General features: G+C 34.8%; 3 protein-coding genes across 3 annotated transcripts in view; 1 reads left to right on the top strand and 2 right to left on the bottom strand.

Moving 5' to 3' along the window:
• The window catches only part of LOC129229628 (uncharacterized), a 58700-nt gene extending 58250 nt beyond the window's left edge, over window positions 1-450 (bottom strand). The window contains exon 1 of the mRNA XM_054863982.1: window positions 200-450. The gene's annotated coding sequence lies outside the window, so the exon portion shown is untranslated. The remainder of the gene's footprint in view (window positions 1-199) is intronic.
• Window positions 451-739: 289 nt separating this feature from the next.
• On the top strand, window positions 740-3230 carry LOC129229205 (glucose-fructose oxidoreductase domain-containing protein 1-like). The gene has a single exon (XM_054863467.1). The coding sequence runs from the start codon at window positions 813-815 to the stop codon at window positions 1992-1994; it is 1182 nt and encodes a 393-aa protein (XP_054719442.1). The 5' UTR covers window positions 740-812; the 3' UTR covers window positions 1995-3230.
• A 22929-nt stretch (window positions 3231-26159) lies between these two features.
• Window positions 26160-27590, bottom strand: part of LOC129229891 (carbohydrate sulfotransferase 1-like) — a gene marked incomplete in the record, with an annotated part of 72959 nt that continues 71528 nt past the window's right edge. Inside the window, 1 exon segment of the mRNA XM_054864273.1 lies at window positions 26160-27590. Coding sequence (XP_054720248.1) covers window positions 26516-27590 — 1075 coding nt within the window.

The raw sequence follows: 27590 nt of genomic DNA, 5'->3' as shown, positions 1-27590 counted from the left end.
GAAAAACCCTTTTAAAAAATTTTGTGACCCACATAAAACGTGACAGCAACACTATCCCTTTCCCAAAAAAATTATTTTTTTGAAATCGATCATCCCATATTATTAAACCAAATATTCAAAAAAATGTGAGAATAAAGTAACTAAAAAACACAAGTACCATACAAAACTTCTTGTGCAATATTTAAAGAAATTTTCTTACTTAAATGATAAATTTTGTTCCAATATTGAACTGGATGCACAACAGCAGAATTGTACAACAGTTGCATCTGAAATAGTCACTACTTAAAATTCTCAAACGCTGAGTCAATTATATATTGTTTCAAAGCGATAAATCTGCTTAAAAGTTATAAAACTTGAAACATTAATCACATTTCCATCGGGTAGGGGAACGATTTAACTTTTGCACACTTAGTACAAAACTTCTGAATGACAACATCAAACAAAAGTTTTGTTTTGTCAGACGTCAAAATCAACATCATCATCAACAATGACTCAAGATTGCAAACAGTCACAGTTAAATTTAAATAACTGTATTGACAGTCGTATACATGTAGCACAATATAAACTTTTAAAGGAAATTTAACTTAAAATAGGTTTTTATCAAAGTAGAACATATAATTATTCTTTAATTCACCAATTATTTTTTTTTGACGTCACAGTTTAATTTTCTAAAAATGGCCGTTGTTTATGTACGTGCCGAGCAACGATCATCAACAAAATAACTTTGGAATGTCAACAATGATGGATTCACAAGTTGGAGCCAAATCAAGTTCTATTACCTAAATGTTATTTTATGTTTAATTTCAGTTAATATGTTACCAGGTGTTGGTGTATTCGGCACTGGTAAAATTATTCGAGTTTTAGTGCCGTGCCTAAGGGATCGTGGTTTTAAAGTAGAAGCAATCTGGGGACGGACTAAGGAAGCTGCGGAAGCACTTGCAGAAGAACTTCAAATTCCCTTTTTTACTAATAAAGTCGATGAAGTGCTTCTCAGAAAAGATGTTGACTTAGTGTGCATCATTTGCCCTCCTCATTTACATTCACAAATTGCCGTTAAAGCCTTGGGTATAGGCAAACATGTTTTGTGTGACCGACCAGCTGGATTGTGCCAAAGTGAAGTCCTTAAAATGGTTCACGCAGCGCAGTATTATCCATCACTCATTTCCATTCTGTTTCACAGTCTGCGCTTCTTACCAGCGTTTGCACAAATGCGAAAAGTTGTTAAAGATGGTTATATTGGAGAACTTACAATTTGCGATGTGCAAGTCCAGTGTGGCAGCCTTTTACACGATCGGTACGACTGGACATGCGACGAAATGATGGGAGGAGGCCTTCTGACGAATGTTGGAAGCCACATAATTGATATCATCACATACACAACTGGAAGACGGGCACTGAGAGTTCATGGCATGGTTCGAACTTTTACGAAAACCACCAGACATGTCAAAGGCATTAGGCAGATTACCAGTGATGACTTTTGTACATTCCAAATGGAGCTAGAAGGGGAAGCATGTGCAACAGTAACTTTAAATGAGCATTTACCTGGACAATTTAGTCAAGAAGTCTTGCTGTGCGGAACCGAAGGCCATGTCGTTGTCAGGGGTGGAGATTTATATGGACAGAAATCAAACTCATCGAAAGAAGAGGTTTTGTACCTTGATATCGAGGATTTGAAAAAGTCTTCAGTGTTGCCTCTCAACAACATACCAGATAATTCAATGCAGAATTATTTGAATGCTCTCTTGCCAAAACCATACATGAAAGGGTTGTTTAAAATGATTGGTGCATTAAAAGAAGCATTTGCGTCACAAGAGGATCTACAAAGCTGGGTCAAAAATCCTGTGGCTATAGCTGCATCATTCGAAGATGGCCAATACATACAAGCCGTTATAGATGCTGTTCGCTTATCTTCAAAAGATAGAGAATGGGTTAAGATCGAACTGCTTTCTGAGGATCCAGAAATGCCACAGACCTTAATGTCTTCAGTCTCCTAGTAATGAGTAAATGGTTGTTATCTGTACAAATTAACTGTATTAAAACAAAGCCAATATTGAGTTATAGTATTATAATTTCATTTGTTGGTTATTATTTGAGAACTTTTCCATTGTAGGTACGCCACAGCATGTTTTTGATCTTAACAATTATTTTTCCTTCTTATAAAAAATAAATTGTATGTTATGCCAGGTTTAGGCAAAGTTACATATAAATTACTCATTTGGCGATACCATGCATCATTTTCTTTTTAAAGGATTTCAAATGAAGAACAAATATTCCATTAAAAAAAACTATTAATAATTAAATCAAGCCATTTAATGAGAAATAAACCACCAAATAAGAAACTAAGGTAACGGCACCAGTAAACAGACAAGGGTCCAGTAATAGATATTCGTAAGTTTGGATTTAAATAATAAGAATTTTAGGCTGGTAAAACTGATGTTGCTGCGACCCATGAATAGTGCAACCATCTAGTGTTATCAGAGTGAATTTTATGAGCCAGTTGGTATTTAAAAGACAGTGGTGGAAGGTTTTTAACAGCCACCACAAGGTCTGCTGGTGTTTCATGTTCAATATTATTAAGTAACTATAACTACTACTATTAAGTAACATGAAAGATCTCATTAAATTAATTCATCAAATCTTTTAATTGTTCCATTGATATGTTCAGCTAAGAAAAATTATCAAATCATAAATAAACATTAAAAGCTTAGAGCATGAATTAGTAACTGAAGGGAGCAAAGTCCAAGCATTAGTGTAGGAAAAGCTGAGTTGGATCACACAAGTCACATGGTTCAACTTCGACAAATACGAGAAACCTGATTTCTTCCAATACTTTACTTTCAAATATGTAACATGACTTGATATCCTTGCTTCAAAATTTGAAAGCTTCACTTTCTACCACCTTTATTCCTTTTCAAAAGATTAAAGTTCCATTAAAATATCAGTTTAGAAAAACAGAAGCAAATATGGTGATGTTCAATGCACAATTTTTAAATTTTTGACAAAATAAAACGTAACAAGTTGCCAATCCAAGTGATGTACCTATAACGGAAAAGTACTATTATTTAGATGAGAAAAATGCTTATAAATAACTATGTATGAATCTGTAAATATAACATAGGAATTGAGAATATTTAATGCAGTGGCATTGAGTCTGATCTATACAGACAGTGATATCCTAAGTATGTTTAAATCAAGATAATGAAGTATCATTAAATGTTCTTAACATTAAAGTGTTCAAATTAACTATTTTGTGTACTTTATATTTCTAGTGGTTGTCATAAAATTATTGGTAAAAAAAGATATATATTTTAACCTATCTAATTTAAGGGTTGAAAGAAATAAAGCACCTAAAAGCAAAGGCTTATAAATTGTAAAGTGAACAATTTGGAGATAACTTATTGAAATAGTTTGTAAAAGTCTCTTTTGTATTGGACAGAGAAGAGTGTACTAGTAGACCTGGTGGTAAGGATGTGTCGTTCATGAACAAATTGATCTGAAAGACCCAATCCTTTGAATTACACTGTTGTACAATCTCTTAAAAAAGGAACGGTCATTCTTTTGAATGTTGTTATTTATTTTGTACCACTTCTTTTACAAAAAAGGAAGTATTGTATTCACGAAAAAAATTTCACTCAAAAATCAACCTTAATTTTCATTTTGCTCACCCCCGAATGAATGTTGAGTTTTTTTCCGACTGGCCCCCCCCCCCCTCTTCCATGGATAAGTGCCCCCTTCCATGGATAAGTGCCATGGATAAGTACGTATAGACACGCAAAGTTTCCATTTTGGCGATTTCCGAGTTCATTTCGACGAGTTTTCTCATGACGCCTGTTGCGTATGTATGTCGCATAACTCAAGAACGGTATGTCCTAGAAAGTTGAAATTTCGTACGTAGACTCCTAGTGGGGTCTAGTTGTGCACCTCCCCTTTTGGTTGCATTCGGGTGTTTCTAAAGGGGTCTTTTGCACCTTTTAGGGGGGAAATCATTGTTAATTTCGATGTAAACTCAAGTGGTGTTACAATTTGGCCGACACTTGCCGATATATTGCCAGTGTTTTAGTCCCCAACTTGGCGACAAACTTGGCAATTTTTTTTAAAATCTGGTTTTAATTTGTCCACTGTTGGTGATATTTAGAGAGTAAACTATTGAATCACATTAAAATTGCCAATAATGGGAAAATGACATTAAATTGGAGGAAAATTAAGTCATGTGATGCACACATCAGCTTGTTTTTAATATCTTTTGATATTACAGTCAAGTGCCAACTTACGCAAGGGATGTGTTCTAAGACCCTTTGCTTAAGTCGAAATTTCGCACTGTGGAAAGGGGTATGCATGCATTTTTTTTTATAAACACACCTGACTATTTTAGATATTTCTAGTCACCCCTCAAACTGTTTTAACCCATTTCTAAATTATATTACCATTTTTTACATAAACAACTGTATTTCAAAAAAAGAAAAACCTTAGTATTCAACATAAAATTCTGTTATGATGCACAAAATCAATGGGAGTAGAGGCATAAAATGAAATAGTATGGTACGTATAGTATGTAGTATGAATAAAATGCAGCTTTTTAATTGTACTGTACACTGTGCAGTAGATACAGCATTTTTTTTCGATTCACTTTTTTTAGTTGTTCAAGCATATGGAAAATATTTACCTTTTCTTTAATTGTCCGAAACTTTCTCTTATTTTTACAAACTTTGGATAAAGAGCATGCTTATGTGAAATTATATTTTATCAACTTCATATTTTGTATGAAAAGATGAGGAGCTGTTATTTGTTCACACTAACAAAATGATGTCTAGACTAGTATGGTGTGAAGAACTTCGGCTTTCAGTGATGCTAAAGGGAAAGTCCACTTACCAAACCAACATTTAGCCCCATGATCCCTTTCCGAAAATTGTTGTTTTGAAGGCGAGGAATTCGCGTTTGCTTTAAAGTTTGATGTTTGAAAAACTTGCGTTATAGCCATTTCATGCAAATTGTAGAGCGAGTTGACTGTACTATTGTTTTGCACATTCAAAATTCTTTTTTTGCTTTATTTTCCCTTCAAAATGAATGATATTCGGGGGTGTTTTTAATTTATTTTTCTAAAGATTAGTTTTGCAGATTTTTTTGATGTCATATAATTTTATTTATGTATTTGATTACTAGGTGAATTTTAATCATATAATTTTGTACCCTGCAGGAATAGAACCTGCGACTCCACGACTTACCCCTTCCATTACCACAAAAAATAGCTTACAAAAGGAACTTTTAATGCTTTTTTAACTAAACCTAAATAAAATATTTCTTGATTAAATTTTCATTGGAAAATTTTTAAAGTGTTTAGATTGATTTAGTCGCTTTTCTTTAAAAGAATATAATAAAACCAATGAAGCATTTTCAAGGTATGTGAGTAACTTTCGTATATCACCTGCAACTTTTTTAATGAACGAAGTCAGTCAAATGAACGAATTCAGTTGTACGAGTCAAAGACATGAACGATCATCTGATGAAGATCATTAAAAAGAACAACGTTGCCCACCTCTACCTGGTAGGAACTAGTGCTATATGTATTGATTTAGAAAAACTTTTCAGTGAAAGCCTGCCTAGGGTTTTAATTTTACTTTTTACTCAAAACTTAAGAAGTTAACTTTCAATCCCTTTGCATCTCACTGCTTCAAATATGGAAGGCATGATCTTTTTGGGATACCAGGAAGTAATATGTCGTTTTCTTTTTTCAAATAAATAAGTTTTTTAAAGTTTTTATTTTCTATCAACAGTGTAATTACCCTCTTTATCACCAACCTTCTGCCATGTATGATAGACAAATTTTTATCCAGGATTGGTAGAAATCAATTGCTTTTTGAGTAAAATATCTGGAGATCAAAATTTTGATATCGGACAAATTTTCAAGTTTTTTTCTCACATATAGATCTGAATAAAAGGAAATCAGATGGTGCGATGTCAAGTGAGTATGGAAGTTGAAGCAGCCCACCACAGCTCATCAAGGACGCCCATACACAAAATTTTAAGGGGGGGGGGCTCAAATATTTTTCCCATGGTTTATTAGGATATTTTCATCAGTGGTGTAGCTAGACCCGACTTTCGGGGGGGGCGTTACTTCTTATATATATATATATATATATATAATCGCTTGAAATTTTTTCCTTTTCTTCTTTTTTTTTCTTTCTCTTCTCTCTTCTTTTTCTCTTTTTTTTTTGAGACTAACTTTTCGGGGGGGGGTTGTCCCCAAAACCCCCCCCCTTAGCTACGCCCCTGATTTTCACCATAGAAACCGATTTCAGTACAGATAAGAGTTATTAAAATTTGACATTTTTGATAAATTATTCATTAATGGCTGGAGAAGAAATGTTTTTATATTTTTGCAAAGAAAAAAGTACTAAAAGCAAAAAAGTTCTAATTTCAAAGGGGAGCTCCCCCCCCCACCATATGGGCGCCCTTGCAACTCATTAATTTTTTTAAGGGTTCATCCTGAGCAGTGTGATCTGGCATTGTGTTTCAGGATCCTTTTCTGCTAATAATAGTGGAAATATTCTTGCCATAAATTGCACCATCTGGTTTCCCTTTCTTCCGATCGCTAAACAGTTTCTATGTGACAAAAGCTTAAAATTTTTGCTTGTATCTAAGGTGCCACTTCCAGACAATTTGCTCCAAAAATCAATTGATTTTTGTCTTGTACTAGACGGCAAATGACTACTGATAACGAGGGTAATTATTCTTGATTGAAAATAAAAACTTTTTAAAATTTATTCCTTTAAAAAAAACACTATTACTATCCAGTCTCCCTAACACATTAGGGGTCTCTGACCGACGGACTCTGAGTAGATTTTTACCTATCTGTGAGAAGCCCAAACTGAAGGAAAAAAAAATCTAGCACACAAACATAATTTGAATTCAAGAAGTCAAAATTCAAATGAATGCCAGGGACTGGACTATGAATGTTGTGTGCTGGATGCTGTTATTGTCCAAAGAGGATCGGGGATAAATAAAGTCAATGTCGAGGGACATGGACGCCACCGCCCAGGAGGATCACCCAGGCTCGACTCTACGGAGAGGGAACATCCCCCCCCCCCCTCCAATACCCAAGTGTATCTTAAAACATTCAGAACAGAATACAGGGAAGATCTTCCGTATTTTAGAACTTGAACTTCAAAAAAAGCGCCAGGAAAAGCAAAGAAAGATTTGCAAAAGTGTATTCAAGAGGGGAGCTGTGGGAGTGCCCTCCCCCCCCCCCTTCCAAAAGAAAAGGACCTAAAACCTTTCAGGAAACAGAGTACAGAAAAAATCTTCCGTTTTTTAGAACTAGAACTAAAAGACGCCAGGAAAAGCGAATAGACCAGAGTAGTTGGAAGTAGAGCGCTACAAGTAGCGACGGTACTGTAGTAGTTACATTTTTTAGTAGTTTGTAGTGTAGCGAGTAGTTCGATACAAAAATAAGTAGTTTGTAGCAATTTCTAGAAACTACTTTTAAATAAAGTTTCGAAAAGAAGAAAGAAACGAGATTTCAAACGAATCTGACTGGTGCAAGTCTTACGCGAGTAAAACTTGTACCAACCAGATTCGAAAAACTCTAAAAAATGCGAGCTGACGTCAGATTGACACCATACGTTCTATCTGTTTGACGCCATTAGCTTGTTTAGCATCGAAATTTTCACATTTCCCCAATATTCCCATTGAATGGCTTAGAAAGAAGAGAATAAGCGATAACTGTTAATGTAGTACCGCGTTTCATGGGCGCCCATATAGGGGGCAAGTGGGGGCTCACCCCCCCCCCCTCCCTTTAAAAATTAGAACTTCCTTGCTTTTAGTACTTTTTTCTTCGCAAAAATGTAAAAGCATTTCTTCTCCAGCCATTATTAAATAAGGTATTAAAAATGTCAAATTTTAATAATTCGAATCTGTACTGAAATCAGTTTCCATGTGAACATCTCCTGCTAAACCAAGGGGAAAATATCTACCCCCCCCCCTAAAACTTTGCATAATGGCGCCTGTGTATATATGTGTGCCTATTTCTGTTTTCTGGTAGTTGAGAATGTTCCGTGGATGAACCTTTTAGATGTCAATGAGATTATTGTGCCAAAATATCCACCTAGTATGGAAGCTACTGTCAATGTTATGAAAGAGGATCATATTGAACTGTCTTGGCCGGCTAACAGGGGCGCCGACTTGCAAAAATTATTGAGGGGGCTAGACGTCACCGGTGATCCAGGGGTTATGTAATCCTAAGGCGTCCATACCCCCACTTTTCAAAAAAAAAGAAAAAAAGTTCAGATTTTTTGAACCTTGAAAATGCCAATTTACATATTTTCTGGTGTATATGATTTATACAAACAAACAACATGTGGCATGGCGTTTTCAAAGTTAATCTAAGAATTTGTATAAAAATTTTTTGGTTCAATTAAATCATGTCACTTGTCTTCAGTGTGGGACATTTTTACAGTTCTATTTTGGGGGAAGTCGTGCAGTTCCGTGGCTAGGCATTGATATAATGTAGGGCACTTGACTTGCATGGAAGGGCACTCCCAGTGCGTCTAAATACAAAAAATATTGGGAAGGGGGGGGGGGCATACCGCGGGTTTAACAGCGGGAAATTTTTTTAATTGAAGGTGGAAAAAGTAAGTTTTACAGTTTTTTAAGCATTTTAGAGTAATATATTATCAACATTAGAGCCCCGAAAACTCTACTCTCGTTAACCCGACACATGTTTTGGCTTTAAAAATCGAAAAAAAAAAAAAAAAAAAAAAAAAACACATGTACGGTATTTTCGTAAAAAGTTAATTTAATTTATAGTATAATAATTTTGTTTTTAGGCTATTACAGAATAGTGAATATATATATATATATATATATATATATATATATATATATTAATTTAAACTTGCTTTGAATAAGGCTCAGAGTTCATTAAATAAAAATTATATCCCACAGTTGATTTGTTTAATGAAGTTAATATAGTATGTAAATAGCGGGTTTTTATAGGGTCTTATACCCCAAAAATATTTAAGTATTTGAAAATAACTAATGCAGTACTATAGTAATACGGTAATAAAATAGTATTAATATTTCGAAATTTTAAATCTAACATTTTGTATGCAGTTAATTCTCAGTTTTAATGCTCTTTAAATACCAATATTTGGGCTGTCTTTAGAAAGGTGCAAATGTCGACCGCCTGACTGGATTACTGAATTTTAAGTCATTGACGACTAGTCGAATATCCAATTCATCCAAAATATCTTGGTGCTTATCTGCCCCATTGTTGAGCGGACAGACTATCCGCACGTTCGCACACTGGGACAAATTCTAAGCGCTTGCAGCACCGTAATAATGTCATTATTCACACCACTCGTTTTCAGTTAACCTGCTTTTTACTGTAAAAATTATTTGTTGTAACTCATTACTGAATGTATTTTACAAGGTAACTATCTTCAAACAAGGAAAATAAAAAATACTGAGACAAATTTGTGAGTTTAGAAAGCATTAAATAACAAATAATTTTCTTAAATTATTGGGGGGGCTCTGCCCCCTTTTTTTTTCTTTTGAGGGGGCTCGGGCCCCCTCAGGCCCCATGGAGTCGGCGCCACTGCCGGCTAACAATAAATATTACAGTGTTATTAGAAATATATGATCATGGAAATTTTTCCCTTTCTTTCAAATATGCTCGTTGAGCAAAAAGCTCTCGGTATCCATGTCAGATGTCATCTGCATATACGGTCGAATCTCATCTTACGCGAGGGATGCGTTCCAAGACTCCTAGCGTAGGTTGAAATTTCGCATTGTGGAAAAGGGGGAAAATATACGTTTTCTATGAGCATGAGCATATCAATAATTTTGAGACATTTGAAAACATCCCTCAAATTATTTTTACCCATTTCTTAACCTCCTATTACCAATTTTAAACATAAAAATACTATTAGGTTGCACAAAAATCAGTGGGAGATAATGGCATAAAATGAAACAGTACGGTACGTATAGTATGTAGCAATAAAAAAATGAAATACTACAATAATACTGTACTGCAGATATTGTAATTATATTTGACACACCTTTTAGTTGTTCAAGCATATCGAAAATCTTTATATTTCTTTAGTTGTCAGAGATTTCTATTTTTCCTTCTATTTTCAAACTTGAGATTAACAGCCGCTTATGTGAAATTAGCAAAAATACCCAGCGTTGCCTGGGTCAGAAATAAATGTAAGAAACAATCGCTACTTCCTTTCGTTTTCTGTTTTAACTGAAAGAACTCAAAACATATCACTTTGACGTGATTAAAAATCGAGCTTTTTCCTTACCCATTAAAGTAAAATAGCAATAAGGATAAAGAACGAACGAATATTCATTTAGAAACGAAAGCACAAATTTACGCACATAAAAATTTGAAGAATTTCCAAAATATGAAATAACAAAAACAAAGATCACTGAAAAAACCGTGCGCTTTATTTAATTAAATAGTACACACTCAAAAGAAAAAAAAAGCTCTCTACTATGTTTCTTTAAGGATGCAAAAAGTAGAGTTTCCAAATGTTTAAACGACTTTAAACTCATGTCTGCTCCGGAGAAGCCTTGATTCAAAATTTTCATTATGATTACTTTTATTATTGCTGTTGTTAGGCAACGAATTTTTGTAACAATGGGTTTTATTCTATTCTATTCAAGAGTCACAACTGACTTCAACTGTATTTATGTCGAGGACTGCATACTATGTGCCTTGCCTAATGGGTTTTATATTCGCAACTTCAAAGCTCGAATACGCTACCTTGCGGTGATTACCAATACTAAAGAAAAAGGTAAAACATTCCATTCCACGAGTTTTCTTTAGGGTAAATTTCCGGCTTCAAGCAGTTTGTGGTGTAATGTAATTTCAGAAGAATAAAAAAGAAAGCTTCGCATAAATACGATGAAAAAGTACTGTCATTCACTAAACGTCAAAGCAAGTTATAAGTTATCGCATTTGTTTGTTTCACCTTTTTTCATCCGCAATTAGACAGTGGCTGCTGCGCCCCTATGATTCATTGGAGTTGCGAATTTAATTATTTAATGGGGAAATGATATGAAATTCAGTGTTTTCCACCATAACTTTTTACAACTAAGTTTTTGAGGAATAAATTACAGCCTAAGTTGCTCCCTCATAATGTATCTATCTATGGTGAAAAAATGGTTAAAATCCGTCCAGTAGTTTTGAAGTTTACCCCGGACATCCGGACAGAGATTAGCCCTTTATGTATACAGATGAGGATGCAATTCCTAAGAAAGCAATGTCATGCTTGCTCCAGAGAGGCCTTGATTCAAAATTTACATTATGATTACTTTTAATATTGCTGTGAATAGGCAACGAATTTTCGAAACAATGTGTTTAATCTTTAATGTGGAAATTACATGACATTTACTGTTTTCGATCACGACGTTCTTAAACTAAGTTTTTGAGCGATAAATTATAGCCTAAGTTGTTCCCCGATTATGTAGCTATCTATGGTGAAAAAATGGTTAAAATCCCTCCAGTAGTTTTGAAGTTTACCCCGGACATCCGAACAGAGATTAGCCCTTTATGTATAAAGATTATGTTTCATCAACTTCATATTCAGAATGAAAAAGATGCGTAGTGGCGATTTGTAAATTAACAGGGGAACTTCCGCTTTCAGTGAATCGAAAGGGAAAGTTCATTCACGAAACTAATATTTAGTAGGAAGTAAAGAAGGTGATACCGAGGCCCCGTGATTCCCACTCGAAAATTTTCGTGTTACCACGTGAGGAATTCGCGTTAGCTTCAAAATTCATTACTCGAGAAAAGCTCGCAAAATATACGTTTCGTGTAAATAGAATCGTGCTGTCGCGCGAATCTATTGTAGTTTAAAATTTCACATTGAAGTAAAGTAAGCATTCTTCGTTATGTTTCATATTTCAGATGTCCTCATTATATACTAGCGAATGATCGAGTAACGCTCCTGACGTCATCAACAATGAAACGCACGCCACAGCATGATAATAAGAAAATATTTTTTGGTAATGTTTGACATGCAGGAAATGCTGTATTTCGACAAAGGTAAGACTAATTTAAGGAGAATGAAGGAACGAAAAAGTGGTCAACAAAATTAACGCTATCTACTGGAGTTTAGGGTTAATCCACTGGAGTTACGGTTACAATTTCAACTATCAAAATATCAATAACAAGCAATGGCTTTGTTCAAATGTAGAAGCAACTTTTCCACTGATTGGGCGTTGGATATATTAACGTGATAAAAGTCAATTATTAAATAATGTAAGTTTTTGAGGTAATTCGGTGAAATTGAAAAAAAAAAAAGCTTTTATTTCATTTGTGAGTGGCGTAAGAAAGAAGATGGTGGTTTGATCCGGACCTTGATTTTGAGCTAGAAGCTCAAAATCAATTCATTGGTTCCATTCCAGCAAAAAAAAAAAAAAAAAAAAAAAGAAGTTCCTATAAAATTAACTGATATAATAAAAATTAAAGTTTTTCTCTTTTGTTTAAAAAATGTTTTTCATCATCTAAATCAATTTTATGTACATGTATATTTATATAAAGTTTAAAACAAATTATGACTGCATCTATTTACATTTTCAAGTAGCCGAGTTGCACTTCTTGAATGAAGTATTCACTGTCAGGAAAGGATTAAAAATTTTAAGGTTGAATTCCTTCCACTTTTAAATCCTTTCTTGCAGCGAATCTGCGTAAAAATCGTAACAAATATTTGAATGACAAATTGGCTCAGCAAGCGAAGGAAAGAATAAATAATTCTTGGTAATATACCATGTTCAAATGATTCAGTTTACTAATCTAAGTCATTTTATGAATTTTTTCGTTCAATCTTCAAACGGTGTATAAGTGAATGCTTTTTATTTATTTATTTTTTAAAAGTAACTAAAAAGTAGCGAAGTAACGATTACTTTTTAAAAGTAGTTTGTAGTTGCTACATTTTGAAAAAAGTAGTTGTAGTAAACTACATTTATAGTAAAGTAGTTGTAGTTGTAGTTCGCTACAAAAAAAAAATGTAGTTTTTCCGACCGCTGGATTAAACAATAGCAGAAGCGGATCCTTGTAGGGTAACTGGGGTACGGTTCCCCTGCGCTCCCTTTCAAAAAAATCCCTTGTGAACCTAAAAATTTTTTTAACAGAGTGTAAGAAAGTTCTTCGGCTCCAGGAAAAGCGATAAAACAACAGTAGAAGCGGATCCACGAAGAGGAACTGGGGAAATGTCCTCCCCCCTCCCCAAATCTCATGTGTACCTAAAACTGTTTAGAACAGAGTACAGCCTGTTTTACAGAACTTAAGCGAGGAGAGAATTGTAAAGCGAATATAAAGAGTGGAGCTGGGGGAATGCCCTTTCCCAAAAACAAAATTCCAGTTCAAAAAACAAAAACAGAATACAGTAAAATTTTCTCATTTTTTAGAACTTGAGCTAAGCCCCCAGGAAAAGCGATTAGACCCCAGCAGAAGCGGATCGACGGAGGGAAATATGGAACTCCCCCCGCCCCCTATTGAAAAGAACCCAAGTGTATCTAAAAATTTTCAGATTACAGTACAAGAAAATTCTTCCATTTTTTGGAATTTGAACTTGGAGAAAAGCGGAGAGACAAATGGATTATCCCATATGCTTCTACTTAAATGTACCGCTCCAACAGTTGAAACACAAAGTGAATTCAAAAATTATAATTTACGCGCGAAAAAAAAAATTAAATTCGAGTGATGAATTTGTTGAAACAATATGAAAATTAAAGCTTGGCAAGAAAAGGAGTTATGTCAAAACGCGTAATCACTCGGATCGGAAAACCAGCAGCGAAGCTTGCCTTTTTGCGAAAAACATCTTTCAATTGCTAAGTTTTAAAAAACTTCAGCTTCAACTCTAGTTTATATTTTTAGTTGTAAGAACTACGTGCTGTTTTGAAGTTATTGCTCTTGTTTGCATCTTCACAGTATGCAGTACATCATGGTATAGTACTTTTAGTTTTATTCACTTTCATTTATTAAAGTTATAAATAAATATTTCCGCTGCGATTAGATTTAGTAATAGTCCAGGATCTGAAGGGGGTTGAGCATACATGGAAAGGCTGACGCAATATTATTTCTGATTATTGTTACAGGCACGATGGTGATTATGAAACCACATGTCGTCGCCCCCCTGGGTGGTCGACAACCCCGGGGAAGGGGGAAAGCAGTGGGGGGAGCCGTTTGTTAAAACACTCATAACTCACGAACTATTTGAGATAAAACACTGAAAAAAGTGTCAATCGACGCAACAAAACAAGGGCTTCATAAAAGCTAAATATGATTATGGACCTATCTTTGTTGGTTTCTGAGTAAAATTCCATTTTTCGCAAACAAGCAAATTTTTGAATAAAATGCGCAAAACAAACTTTTTTTAACCAAAATAAATTTCAAATCAAAATTGTTTGATTTTTTTTCAAATAAAGTCCTAAATATCATTATTCAGTTTGTTAAAACTATTTAAGTACTGTTAACGCGTTGAAAAACAAAATGACAGTAGCAAGCTCGAACACTATCCGTAGTAGAGTTCAAGATCTGAAGGGGGGGTTTTGAGCATGCATGGAAGACCTGACGCAAAATTATTTTTGATTATTGTTACAGGCACTATAGTGATTATGAAAACACATGTCATCGTCCCCCCCTCGGCGGTTGACATCCCCGGGGAGGGGGAAAGCAGTAGGGGATGCAGTTTACTAAAACACTCATAACTCGCGAACCGTAGGAGGTAAAGCACTAAAAATGTGGTAACAGTTGCAACAGAACAAGGGCTTGAAAAACCTAAATATGTTTATAGTTCTATCTTTGTTGGTTTATAAGTAAAATTCCTTTTTTAGCAGCCATGAAAAAATTTGGAATAAAATACGAAAAGCTTTTTTTCCCAAGATAAGTTATTTTTTAAAATTATTTTACCGTTTAGGGAATCAAGAAAATCTGAAACTTCATCATTCAGTTTGTTTAAAATTACTTAATTATTACCAACGTGAGCGTTAAAAAGCGAAATAGAAAATGCAAGCCTGCCTAAGTTAGCGCATTGAATAAAACGGCAGTATGCTAAGGAGAAAAAAATAGCCTTATTATCCTTATGACGAACTATTCATTCTTCAGTTTACAAACTTATCATAATTGCAAAGTATTCAATTATGGCTTTAATTTTGTTACATACTGCTTTAAATTTGAGAGGAACTAGGGAACCAGGCCCACAGTAGTTTCAATTCAAATGTAATTTTTATTTATTTCTATTAATTTATATTTTCAATTTGCACAAAAAAATATTGCGGGTATTGTTTTGCGGATATTGTTTTTTATAATTTACCCAACAAAGAACAATGATACAAGAAATAATATGTTCTAAATAAATATAAAAAATGAGAAGCATCTTTGAGCTTTTATGAAAACGAATATAAATATATAATTATACACTAGAGTTCTAAAAAAACTAATTAAATAAAATTAGTAAAATAATGTGTATTAAAAAATAATTGCAGAATATCAATATGCATACACATAAAGCATTAATATATCAGAAATTCTGAAAGCTAAACGATACTCTTTTTTGTTGACTTGTAATTGTTCTGTTGAATCATTCTCTTCCGAGTATTTTGTAGTTAATGGGTTTTTGCTTTAGTCTTAATAGCACAGTATTTACAGCAAGATGAATTATTAATAAAACATTTACAAGATTATTTACAGTTCTTGCCTGCGCAGGGTGAAATTAAACTCTGTGGTAACACTGGCTGCATCATAAGGTGTGGGACTTGATTGTTTTATTTTCATTCAAGTGAAACCCAAACTTGGTTACATCTAAAGGCACTGCTAAGGTACAGGGGAATTGATTCAATAGTACAGTTGAGCAATACTTCTTAGCACATGTTGGAAAGAATTGCAGAAGCATGGTAGAGAGCTGGTATTATATTTATTTCCGATGGAAATGACCAGAAATTATTGTAATGGTTGCATTCGCTAGAAATACCTATTTTCTTGACAATTTTTTATAATACAGCTTCTAACAGTTGCAATTCTGAAGCACTCAGATATTGTTTTAATGATAACTCTAGTGTACAAAAAACAGTTTCCGACTTTTTTGGTAAAGAGAAAGCATACAGTGGTACGTGAAGATTTCGCGTTTCCCCTTGTTTGACAAAATGAGGGATGTATTTCTTTCTTTGTCTTCCTTCAATGCCAAGAAGGGGGTTCGGGGGGTGTTCCCTTGAGAAATTTTAGAAATTGAAGCGTTAAAAATGCAATTTTAGATTATAAAGGCGATTTAACAGAAGTAATGGCATTTGGAACTCGCCCTGGAAAGTTTTCGAAACTGAAGCCCAACATAAGTAATTGCAGTGGCTTCGCTACAGGTGGGAGACGGAGGGCGGAGGGGTAGTTCACCTCGGGTTTCACCCGCCTGGGGTGTGACACCCAAACTGGAATTGCAAGTTTTTGAAAAATATGAAGTTAAAATGCATTTTAGCTTGCCTAGAATATTAAAACCTTTTTTTTTTTTTTTGAGTTTGTAGGGGGGGGGGGGAGACACCCATGCATAATTGTACGTTGTCTTTGATGATGTCAGAGAAAGGGATGACTTCGGGGACTCTCATTCCGCCCCTCCCCCTCCCCCACATCTTAATTACAGTCTTAAAAACGAAATTTTTGGCTATCTCTACTATAACGATGCTTGGGAACGGTGGGAGTCGGAAGAGTTCATCTGGAAATTTTTCAAAATTGGAATTGAGGTCCTAAAGCACAACCTTTAAACATTTTTTTTTTTAAATGTCAGGGAAGTTGGTGACTAGCGAGGAAACATTTCAAAAATGAAGACCAAAAAATTGTAGGACATCTTTTAAGACGTCCGGAAAATGAATGGGGTCTAGCCGTGCTTCCCTGGAAAAGTTTTGAAATTGCAGACTTAAACGCGGTATTGGAAACCATCTCTGAGGATATTACCAGAAGGGATAAGGTTCGGTTAAGGGCCCTATAGTGGGGGTTCTAGGTTCAGTAACTCTCTTCCGTAGGTGTTTCGAAATTGCAGTCGTAACAACAAAATTTTGGACGATTTTAATAGTGTTGCAGAAGGGATGAAGTCGGGGGCGGTCTCCGGAAAAATTTAAATTTGATGCCTTAAAAATGAAATTTTGGACGATCTGTTATGATGTGAAGATAGGGCCTGAAAAATAAACGAAATGCATCTGACAGTGCTGGGGGTGACGGGTGTAAAAATGTTGAAAAGTTCAGGTCCTACATACGACATTTTTTGCTATCTTCGATGTTGCTAGGGAGAGAAACGGTGTTAGGGACTTACCTCAGAAATTTTTCGTTACTTGAGTCCTAAATGTGCAACTGAAAATCATCTTTGATGACGTTGTGGGAAGGGAGATGGTTTTTTTAGTCTCACTCGCAAACGTTTTGAAATTGTTGTTTAATAAAAACAAGTTTAGATAATCTTTGTAGAGAATAGTGGGAGCAGGTTTTTGGAATCTCCTCTGAAATTCTTCTGAAATTAAAGTTATAAAAGGGCAATTATAAGCCACCTTTGGATATGTAAAAAGATGGAGTTAGTCCCAGAAAACACCTCCCTCCCCCTATTTTGATTTTTTTTTAAAAATATTTTGTAAAACATCGTTCCCTATTTTTTTCTTTTCTTAAAACATTCAACTGTTTATTTCCAAAAACAATTTTGTAAATATATCTATTTTCTCTTTTTATTGATGTTAGCTCGTGTGTATGCTCATATTTTGTCTTTCGGTAAGATTTGAAATTTCATTCGCTAAATTGATAATTTCCCCATCCCAAAAATTTTAACATTGCGCCCTTGATGATTGGCAGTCATAAATGAATATGAATTAATAAATTATTAATTGCAAAACACATACTTAGTGACGTATTTAAAGACATCAAATGCAAAATTGTATCAGTAACGAGAACAAGTTATATAACTGAATATTTTCTAGATCATGTATTTTAATTTTCCTGCGTGTGACGTACCTCTAATAAGTTTTTTAATTTAGCAAAGCCAGGGGTGAACTAGCTCATCAGCCAACGGGCTGGAGCGCCCTCGAACCTGTGCGTCTTCCGTTTTTTTCGCCCTTGAACTCCTGCGTCTCCGTGTCCCCCCCCCCCCCGCCTATGAACCTGTGCGCCCTCGAGAGTCAAGGTTGGCACCCTCTCGGAGGACCCAGTCCGCATATGGACAAAGCTATAACTTAAAGAAATTCTTGTTCAAAACAAAGATACTGAAAATCATCAGCTTTGACCGGAAAAAGACCTCGACTCAAGCATTACGCCCCCTCCCCTCTCCTTCAATTGCTTTTTTCTACCTAGCAGACTGGTTGCAATCTATTCTAATTGAGTTTTTCTTATCGACATACTAGGGTGTCACTTTTTTTCAGGAAGCTGTTTATTAGTTTTTTTTCTCTGTGACGTGCGCCCTTTTCGGCTTGCGCCCCTACGCCAGGGCCTAGGTTGACCTATTGGGTAATCCGGGCTTGCACCATCGGTTGCATAGAATTAAATTTTCAGAACCTAAAAATCGAAAATTTGTCCAACGAGATCCCCGAATCCCCTCTCTCCCCCAACTTCACTAAACAGTCGAAAAATGCATTTATAAGCTTTTAATTTAGTAATTTTTTCAGGGAAAGCACGCCCCATCCCCATCTATCCTAACATCACAACATGTTATCTAAAACTGCATTTTTAAAACATCAACGTGAAAAAGTTTCTTGGGTGATACTCCGAATCCTGATCCTTTTAACGTCATCAAAGATAGCCTGAAGTTAAGCTGTAGGACTTCAATTCAGAAAAATTTCCCCGAACCTCTATGATTTCCCAAACATTGCTACCAAAGACAACATCAAACTAATTCTTTAAGCTGTTAATTTTTAAAACTTTTAGAGAGATCTCTAAATCCTTCCCTTTCTCCTTCATACCTTTCTTTCCCAAAAACAGCCCAAAATTTCGGTTCATACCATATTTCGCCTCCGCGACATCTTGCCTCGGACTGTCAATATGAATAGGGCGATGGGTTGATGAACTCGCCTCTTATTTAGAAAGGGGGACGCTGTGGTAGGGATTTTAAAAGGGATTTTTCTTCGGGCTGACCTGAGATCGCACCATTGGGGGAGGAAGCTCTTCCCCTAACCAAGACTAGCAAAGCAGAAAATTTGTCTACCAATGTTGAAGCTGAAATCTGCGTGGATGATTTTGATAACCTCTTCCCTGTTTGGCGAGAATTTCTTGACCGAATGGCTTGGGCAGAGAAAAAAGCTACCAATAAGATTTCGAATTACTTCAGCCAAAAGTTATTATATTTCATTAATTTTACTATTTTGAAATATAAATAAATATTTTTTATAATTTTATTTAAAAATTTCGTATAAAATTAAATGTTTAGTCGAGACGAGTGGACTGTATTATACGTTTTTCTTATTTTTTCCACTTCCGAGGATAAAAGTCATAAATTTAAATTTAAATTGATGTTCTACACTTATATTTTCGAATTCCAGAAAATACAATTAGCGATCAATACAATTGCAAATAAAACTAAAAAATAAATGAAGATGTTTCAACAAACATGCATATCAGTTTGGAATAGGTAAATTTAACAAATGTTAGTTTTAATAATTTCATGGTATTAGAAGATAAAAGAATATACGTGTCAAGAGTATTATTTATAGCTATTGCATACAACAGTTTCTAAAACAGAAAAAGAGTCTTTTTCTATAAACATACATCGCTAAAGATTTAAGTAGAAATATTTAAAATATAATTTACCTTACAATGACTACAATAACTGTGACTCGTCATTCTCCGACAAATTAAGCAAAATCTAGTAACAATAATTACAATATACGACGATGTAAAAGGGGGAAAAGGTGGTCATATTTGGATTCAGGTTTTTTTTTTTTTGCCGTACGGTGTTATAAGGGCATATTTTAAAACTTTTAGTTCATATTCGCAAGCATATTTTACTATTTTTTAGTGCATAAAATCCAGATTCTAACAATCACAATTTCATTTCCATCCTGTTATTTTTTCTCTTTTTCAGACCTACTTAGATCGCTGTTGTTGATCCAAATTCAAGAGTTTCATGAAAATAAAAAGAAAAGAAGGTGCTATTTTTAAAACCGTTTAGTTCAAGTTAGCGAAATATTTCGTTCCAGACCTTCGATATCATCTTCGATATTACCATTTTAGGGTCTTCTTCCTTTTTTGTAAATGTATGAAATGGACATATTTAAAAATGTATAAGCTATTACCTAATCTATAATTAATACTTTTACACATTTAAAACTTTTACAAAAAATACTCCTTCATAATAATTTGTTATGCTGTAAAAAGCTGCGAGTATTAAAACCAGTTGTAAAAGTAGTTCTGTTTTAATTTTTTAATAGTTGTTAATATCAAAAACAATTAGTTACAAGTAATTTTATCAACCTAAAACTTCATCTGCGCCAGGATTTATGTCTTTTTTTCTTTTGAGTAGAAGTAAAATTAAGATGATCATTACTCAATGCTCAATTATAAATTGTCTAAATATGTAACATATTATAAGCAATTTTTTGGTAATGGGCGCTAGGTAATTTTCGCCCAGGCGCTGTTATGTCTTTAGAACGGGCCAGCTGTAGAAATAGAAAGGTTTTAAGCTCAAATTAGACAAAAAAAAAAAAAAAAAGAAGAAGAAGAAGAATCCAGCTCTGTTTCTTAACCCTGTTACAAAAAACATACTGATATTTGTAGCGTATTTTTAGGAGGGCGCAGCGCCCTGTCCCTTTTAAGTGAACATTATGCGCCTTTCTTATCCCTTTGAAGTTAAATTTTTTCAAAACAAAATCACAAAAGCAATTTTTTTCTTTGAGCGCGAGAGAGAGAGAGAGCTCAGGCAAGAAACGAAAACTGAAACGGAACTCCCTCGCCTCCCTGTCCACAAGAATTTAATTTGAATAGATTTTAACTTCCTCAGTTTTTTTTTTTTTAATTTTTTTTCGAATTAACCGTAAAAAATCTCTTTATTATTTGAAATTTAATTACTTGTATAAAATACTTGGCTTTAAAGGCATATGCAGTACAGAAATGTAAAAAACGCCTTTATGTTACAAAACTTATATTTAAAGTGCCCTTTTATCTGGAAGTGCCCCCCCCCCTTTTTTGATCTGAGGGAGCTAAGCTTATATCTCAAAAGGAAAAAAAGTTACAAGCCTTTTAAAATTAAGTTCAAAAAATCTCATTTCCATTCAAATTGTTAACCATTTTCTTTAGCATTTTAATTCCTAAAAAATTATCTTATTTTGCGTTCCCATAGTTACGCTTTTTAAATCCATCTTTCTCGATTTAATTTCTTTAAAGTATTTTAATATCTGTCGTCATTGTTTGGGAGGGAAATTTTGCATGATGTTTTTTTATTTATTTATTTAAGCCTGATTGTTGCATATACGTCACTTGACACAATTTTTATTTTCAAGGTAGACCGGGCAAAGCCGGGCAACGCAGCTAGTCTATATATATATATAATGAGTCTGGTCAGTTTACAGCAAACACTGCCAGTCCGGAAACTTTAGTAGAAATCATTACATTAATATTTATTTCTACGGCATTAACAAATGATATAAATTTAAATTATTTATTCAATAAAATGAAAGAATCTTGATAAAGTAAAATTGTAGGTGGAAGCTTTTTTTTTTTCTTTCTTTTAATCAGATTTCAATAGACGATTTTTCAAAGCATGTGAAAATTTTGAAACTGTAAATGTTTTTTTTTAAAAGAATGTAGGCATATGGCTTCAGTTGTCATTATTGTTAATATATTATTGTTTTTTTTTTTGCATAATCCCTATTCAGAATCCGCTTTCTTTTCCACCTGACTGAATTTTTATAGACCTCTGATAGGGGAGGTTAAATTAATAATACAAATCAAATCACTAGGGGGGGGGAAAAGAAAAAAATTGCTACAAAGTAATCCGACTTTCCGAAATCTGTACCAGCCAAAGCAATACTATCTCATGGTGAGCAAGGTTCAAACATTAAGGGGTAAACTCCCAGCTGGGCTGACGCCCAGCACGGGGACCTTCCCCGGCGCAATAAGTACCAAGCGCGTCCGTAGCACGTCACGACTACCGACCGCCGCACCCAGCCGTGCGGGGGGCCCGCTACGCGGACCCCCCGGGCGGTAAAACCTAAGGCTTACAGCTAAGTGGTGGGGGGTGTGCGAAGAAAAGCCAAAGCAATACATTTCTCATTAAGATTAATGGATATTGTAAAAAAAATTGCGATGGACTGATAATGTTAAAATGAAGACATTCGTCAATTAGTATCGCTCGGCTATCATTTTTGCTATTAGAAATACAGTGCACTTCCAATGTCCTTGTTGTTCTCAAGAAATATGATAATTTAAATAGTAGAATAAGGTTTGTTAGGACAAAAAAAAAGGACATTTTTTTGTTTTGGGGAGGGGGCGGCGTCTCCCGTTTTCGGCGAGGGTGGTAAAACTGCTTGATAGCTAGAACCCTGGTGATAACGATCTATTAGTCGGTCTATAAATCGCAATTCTAATCTCAGTTCTGTCAAAAAGAGATATTTGGACGCTTTTCCTACAAGTTTTGCCACGGTTTTATCAACAATGGTTTTTGAAACTGGAAAAATGATAATAATAAAAGGTAATTAAATACTTTTTTTTCCAGAAGCGCTATTTTTTTTTTTTTTTTTTTTTTCTTTTTTCAAAATTAAGACGACATTCAATCTTTTGCATGTATTGCACCGTAATGAACTTAAATAAATTCTACTTACGTTTAATTTCTTTTCGCCAAAAAAACTCATACTGATAAAGCTACATTAATGCCAACCCCTTCGAAATTGAGATCATTCTACATTTGGGGTGGGGGTGAATCTCATGCTTGGAAACAACTTTTCTCTTTTGCCAACCCCTTTTAGGGTTGTTTTGGTGCGTAGGGGAAAAATAGCCGGTTAAGGAAAACTTTAGGGGAAATATCCCGCAACTGTCCCTAGTTGACCCCCCGTGGGTTTGATTGACACCCAACCCAGCCCATGGGGAGGTACCCACTCATCAAATTCGAAGGCCAGTTTTCGTGGATGCGAAGTGTCTGAGACACCAAAATTTCGAAAGGAAACCCTAAAGCTTGCATTTCTTACTCCCATGTTACAAAACAGAACCTTTTACGTTTTTAGGACATCAATTTCGAAGAATTTTCAGGAGAGAGACCCGACTTCACATTTAGTGGCTTTAGGGTATCTCACTATATATAATATCCTATAATTCTGCTTTTCAAACTTCACTTCAAATGTTATATAGAAAGAGGGAAAGCCTGTGGATTCCTCATTACCTTAACGTGAGCAAAGGTAGCCTAAAATTGCGTTTTTAATCCTTCAATGTTTGGAAAAATCCCGAAAAAGCAAAGCGGAGAGAAAGAGCCTCGCGTATTGTCCGTTCAAGAAAGCGGACTAAGATTCCATTTTTAAATGAAGCGGTGGGTTGAGGATGGGCACTTTCCGCTAGCACTTGCTATCTCTGTTTTGACACTACTTAGGAAGAACTGCTGAGTACTTCATTTTGCATTTTAAAAATTTGCATCCTTTCACTCTTCCGGGTTTTCACCTCTATTTTGATTAAATCAGAGCAGACCTGACGCATGCGCAAATTCGCGAAAGGTTCGAGCTAAGGAAAAAACAGTACCTCCTACATTCACATAACGAATCAAAATCAAAGCTAACTTGAAATTTTGTTTTTAGATTTTTATCGTCGGAGAGCCCCAAAGCCTTCCTAAAGATAACCTGAGAGTACAATTTGAAAAAAGAAAAGAAAAGAAGAGAGAGAGAGAGAAAAAAGCCCCTGGAGCTCTTTTTTTCTTTTCGCCATCGTTTTCAAACATGATTTAAAATAAATAAATAAATAAAAAAACTGCATTTTTAAGAGTTTAATGTCGAAAATTTTTTAGAGAGAAAGAACCCCTAAACCGTCCATCACCAAAGATTGCCGAAAATTGCGTTTTTGAAATATCAATTTCCAAGAGGAGCCCCTGACTCATGATGTTACTACTGTTTAACCACGGATTGTATGGAAAGGCAAACATCCGGTTTACACGCGGAAATGGAAGCATCTATTAGTTTTCAGGGATGTCAGATTTTGCAGATGTATGTTAGCCTCTAAATTAAGCAGAGTCTCATTCAAATGAGCGGAATACGCGCATAAATTTTTTTTATTTTTCCCCTCATTCAGATGGAGTTGCCTTAACTGGATGTTTGCCAATTCCATACAATCCGTGCTCAAACAGTAGGTGAGTTAGCTTGAAACTGACTTCAATTTTGAAAAAAAATCAAGAAAAAATCTCAGCCCCTCCCTATTGCTAAAGTTTAAAAAAAATTGCCTATAATTGCGATTTTTTGACGATAGTTTAGAAATTTTCTCAAGGAACCTTTTTTTTGGGGGGGGGGGGGTTACCGTAATTTATTGTAAATTCTGTAATTTTATGTTTGACGTCTTATCATAATTTTAAATTGTTATGTGTAGACCAAGCGGATAAACGAGGTTCTACTGTAATTGCACGTACTGATACTGTAATTGCACCCTGGTAAAAAAAAGTTCCCGTTCCAAAATCTGGGTCCGCCACTGGGAGCACCCGTGGCGGGCACAAATCTCATTCTTCAAGAAAACTCAGCCCAAAAAATCTCAAACACACCATTACCACTGAGTGCATAATTTAAAAAGCTTTTGTAGGTTTGTGGGGGGGGGGGGGGGAGGGGGGAGGGCAGCGTTAACTAGACGACTTTTCATAGATTCGTGATGGAAACAACAAGCTAGTTTTTCATGAATATGAAAGTCTGACAATTTTGTAAAGTGTTGCAAAACGCGGTCATTAAATCATCCTCCATTCCTTTACCTCCATATTTAACGAAGGTCTCAGTCATCTCGATATGTTGCAAACAGTAGCGAATTAAGGGGGGGGGGGGGGGGGCGTGCCCCCCCCAAAAGGATGAATTAATTTAACTATTTTATTTATTACTTTTTAATTAACTTCTCTTTTGCATTTTTTATATTTTTGTAGTTAATTAAAAAGAACACAAAACACACACACACACAGCATGTTTTGAATTAAAGCATTTTTGTTTACTAAAGAAGTAATACTGGAGTCAGAGACATAGAGCGGCAGAATACATTTAACTCACTGGTTTCGAATTCAAGGGAACGTATTGTCACGATTCGTTCACTAATTCTTCTTTGATGGAATCTATAATTAACATTTTTTCTAAAAATGTGTAGGCGCACCTTAAAGAGTCATTTTGATCCAGGAACGATTTGCGAAATTGTAGATTTCTTTTCCAGCTTATCAAAAATTTAAAATGAAAGAAATAATATGGTAGTTTCTTGAAAAAACCATGATTATTAATGGAAACGGTATGAAGTATCAATATGTTATCTCAACTGTATCATGATTTTAAAAACAAATCAGCAACTGCTTTGAAATTCACACATAGTTTCTGAATTCTTCAATAAAACTTGTGTTATGAAGTTATGCTTTTAATAATCAAATAATATTATAGTTAAAATATAAATTAATTTATAAAAACTCAAATGAGGTATGGGTTTATTTAACAACCTTGCCCTCGTGTTATAAACATTATGACAATGCTCCTTGAAACCCCGCTCATTGTTTTATTTAATTAGCTTGAAACGTTAAAGATGTTTTCCTTCCACATATTCAACGTGTATTAGTGCAGCATAATATTCATGTGCTTAGAAGTAGATTCATTGACCTAAAGGAATAAAATAAATAAATGAATTTTTTTTTTTTAAATTAAGTCATGAAAACTATGTTATGAAACATCGAATGTGGGAGGAGGGGGGCTATTCAATTTTTCGCCCCCCATCCAAAAGATTTTTCAATATCCGCCCCTGGTTACAAATGATTTGAGTTGTTAAGTTTCATAACAGCGCCATTATAGTTAAGAAAAGTGTCAAACACCAATAACAGAAGAAACTTATAGTGGCGCTAGCTGAGATAAAACAAAGTAACAAAAATTCGTACTCTTAACACTGTTGCAGGCGGAGTTAGTACAAAAAGAACTTTTTTTGCTACAAAATTATTTCATTTTGTGGAGCAAAAACAAATAAAACACAAAGGAACATTACAAAAATCAATTTAAAAAAAACGATATGAAATATTTTAATAACATTGTACAAATTTAATAGCACAATTTAAATTTAACAAACAGAACTTATAAATAGTGAAAAATAGCTTTTACACAACTAAAATATAAGTGGGTGTAAAAAATTAGACAAATAGAAAAATGAGCAAGATGAATGAAATACAAAGGTGCAGTTATAGTGCTTTATCACATTTCAGGCGCTTTCACAGATTTGTTCATGAAACAAACACTTCAGCTAAAAACATGAATATGAAAAGACAATACATAGGAACTTAACTTCAGAAATAAAAAAGAACTATTAGCTTCGCTAACCAATACTCGATATAGAATTTGGCATTTGTTTATATATTTTGGCTTTTCAATTTCAATTTCCGACAACTTTATAAGTTTTGTGAATTTCTATATTCGTGTTGTTGTGAATTTTTATTTTTGTGGATTTTTTATTGAGAATATTTTCTTTGTCATGTTTAGGAGTAACTGTATACATCATCTCCTGTTGGATTAATTTCTGATAAAGAGGATTCTTATTAAAACGTTTACTTTTTCGTACTTGATTTTGTGGTGTAGGTTTTGTCGTTTTCTTCCCATTTGGATAAGGCAATTGGCTAGGTGATGTTATTAAAGAATGGTTTAACTTTTGAATAGTTGTCTCACAATATGACTGAACATTAACAACTTGCTGGAACGTAAAACGTTCGCGCCAACTAAACGCCATTGATGTGGTGTTCCGTTTGGTGGAATAAGGGTTTTTGTCATCGGCTTTTTTACCTACTGTGTGGGTTTTCAAAAATTTCTGAACGGTAGTTGAGTAAGGTAACTTTAAAAATTTAAACAGCTCTTTTGTTTCTTCTTCTGTTTTCAGAGACAGATCTTCGTAACGAACTTTGATGAAATTAGACGGATCCCGTTTCTGAAGTTCGTTAAATATTTCAATATCTTCATCCATCTCCCGACACAGAACATTCGAATCGGAACAGTTGGTTTCATTGCACCAGTCTAAGGTCCACCTAGAGCTCACGATTCCTCTGGGATCTCGCGTAAGGTAAACAACTTTGAATTTAAGGTCTGGGTTGTTCTCCAAGTAGTCCCGCAGGTGTCGCATGTGGAGACGGGTCACCTTCATAACGTGGATGGGTGCCCTCTGGCAGACCGCGTTCACAAATGAAGAATTAAAACAAACTTTTGGATTGCCGTGACAGGCAACCCACAAGAAATGATTGTGTCCAAATAAAAACTGATTTCGCGGGCTCCTCACCCAGTTCGTGTAGTCCCTCAACTCCGTAAAATTGCATTTGAAAAGACCCTCAAACAAATCGAAGACTTCCGACACTTTTTCATCTCCGATCCTGCTGTCATAAGTCATGTAATGCAAAGGTTCGAAATGGTAAAATGTCTTCCAGTTCTGCTGCAGCAAGTCTCCGAAGAAAGACGATCCAGCT

The sequence above is a fragment of the Uloborus diversus genome, chromosome 9 (assembly GCF_026930045.1).
Source record: "Uloborus diversus isolate 005 chromosome 9, Udiv.v.3.1, whole genome shotgun sequence".
In the NCBI taxonomy this organism is placed as follows: domain Eukaryota; kingdom Metazoa; phylum Arthropoda; class Arachnida; order Araneae; family Uloboridae; genus Uloborus; species Uloborus diversus.
Note: the sequence above shows the minus strand (reverse complement) of the source record. Positions and strands in the feature narration are given on the sequence as shown.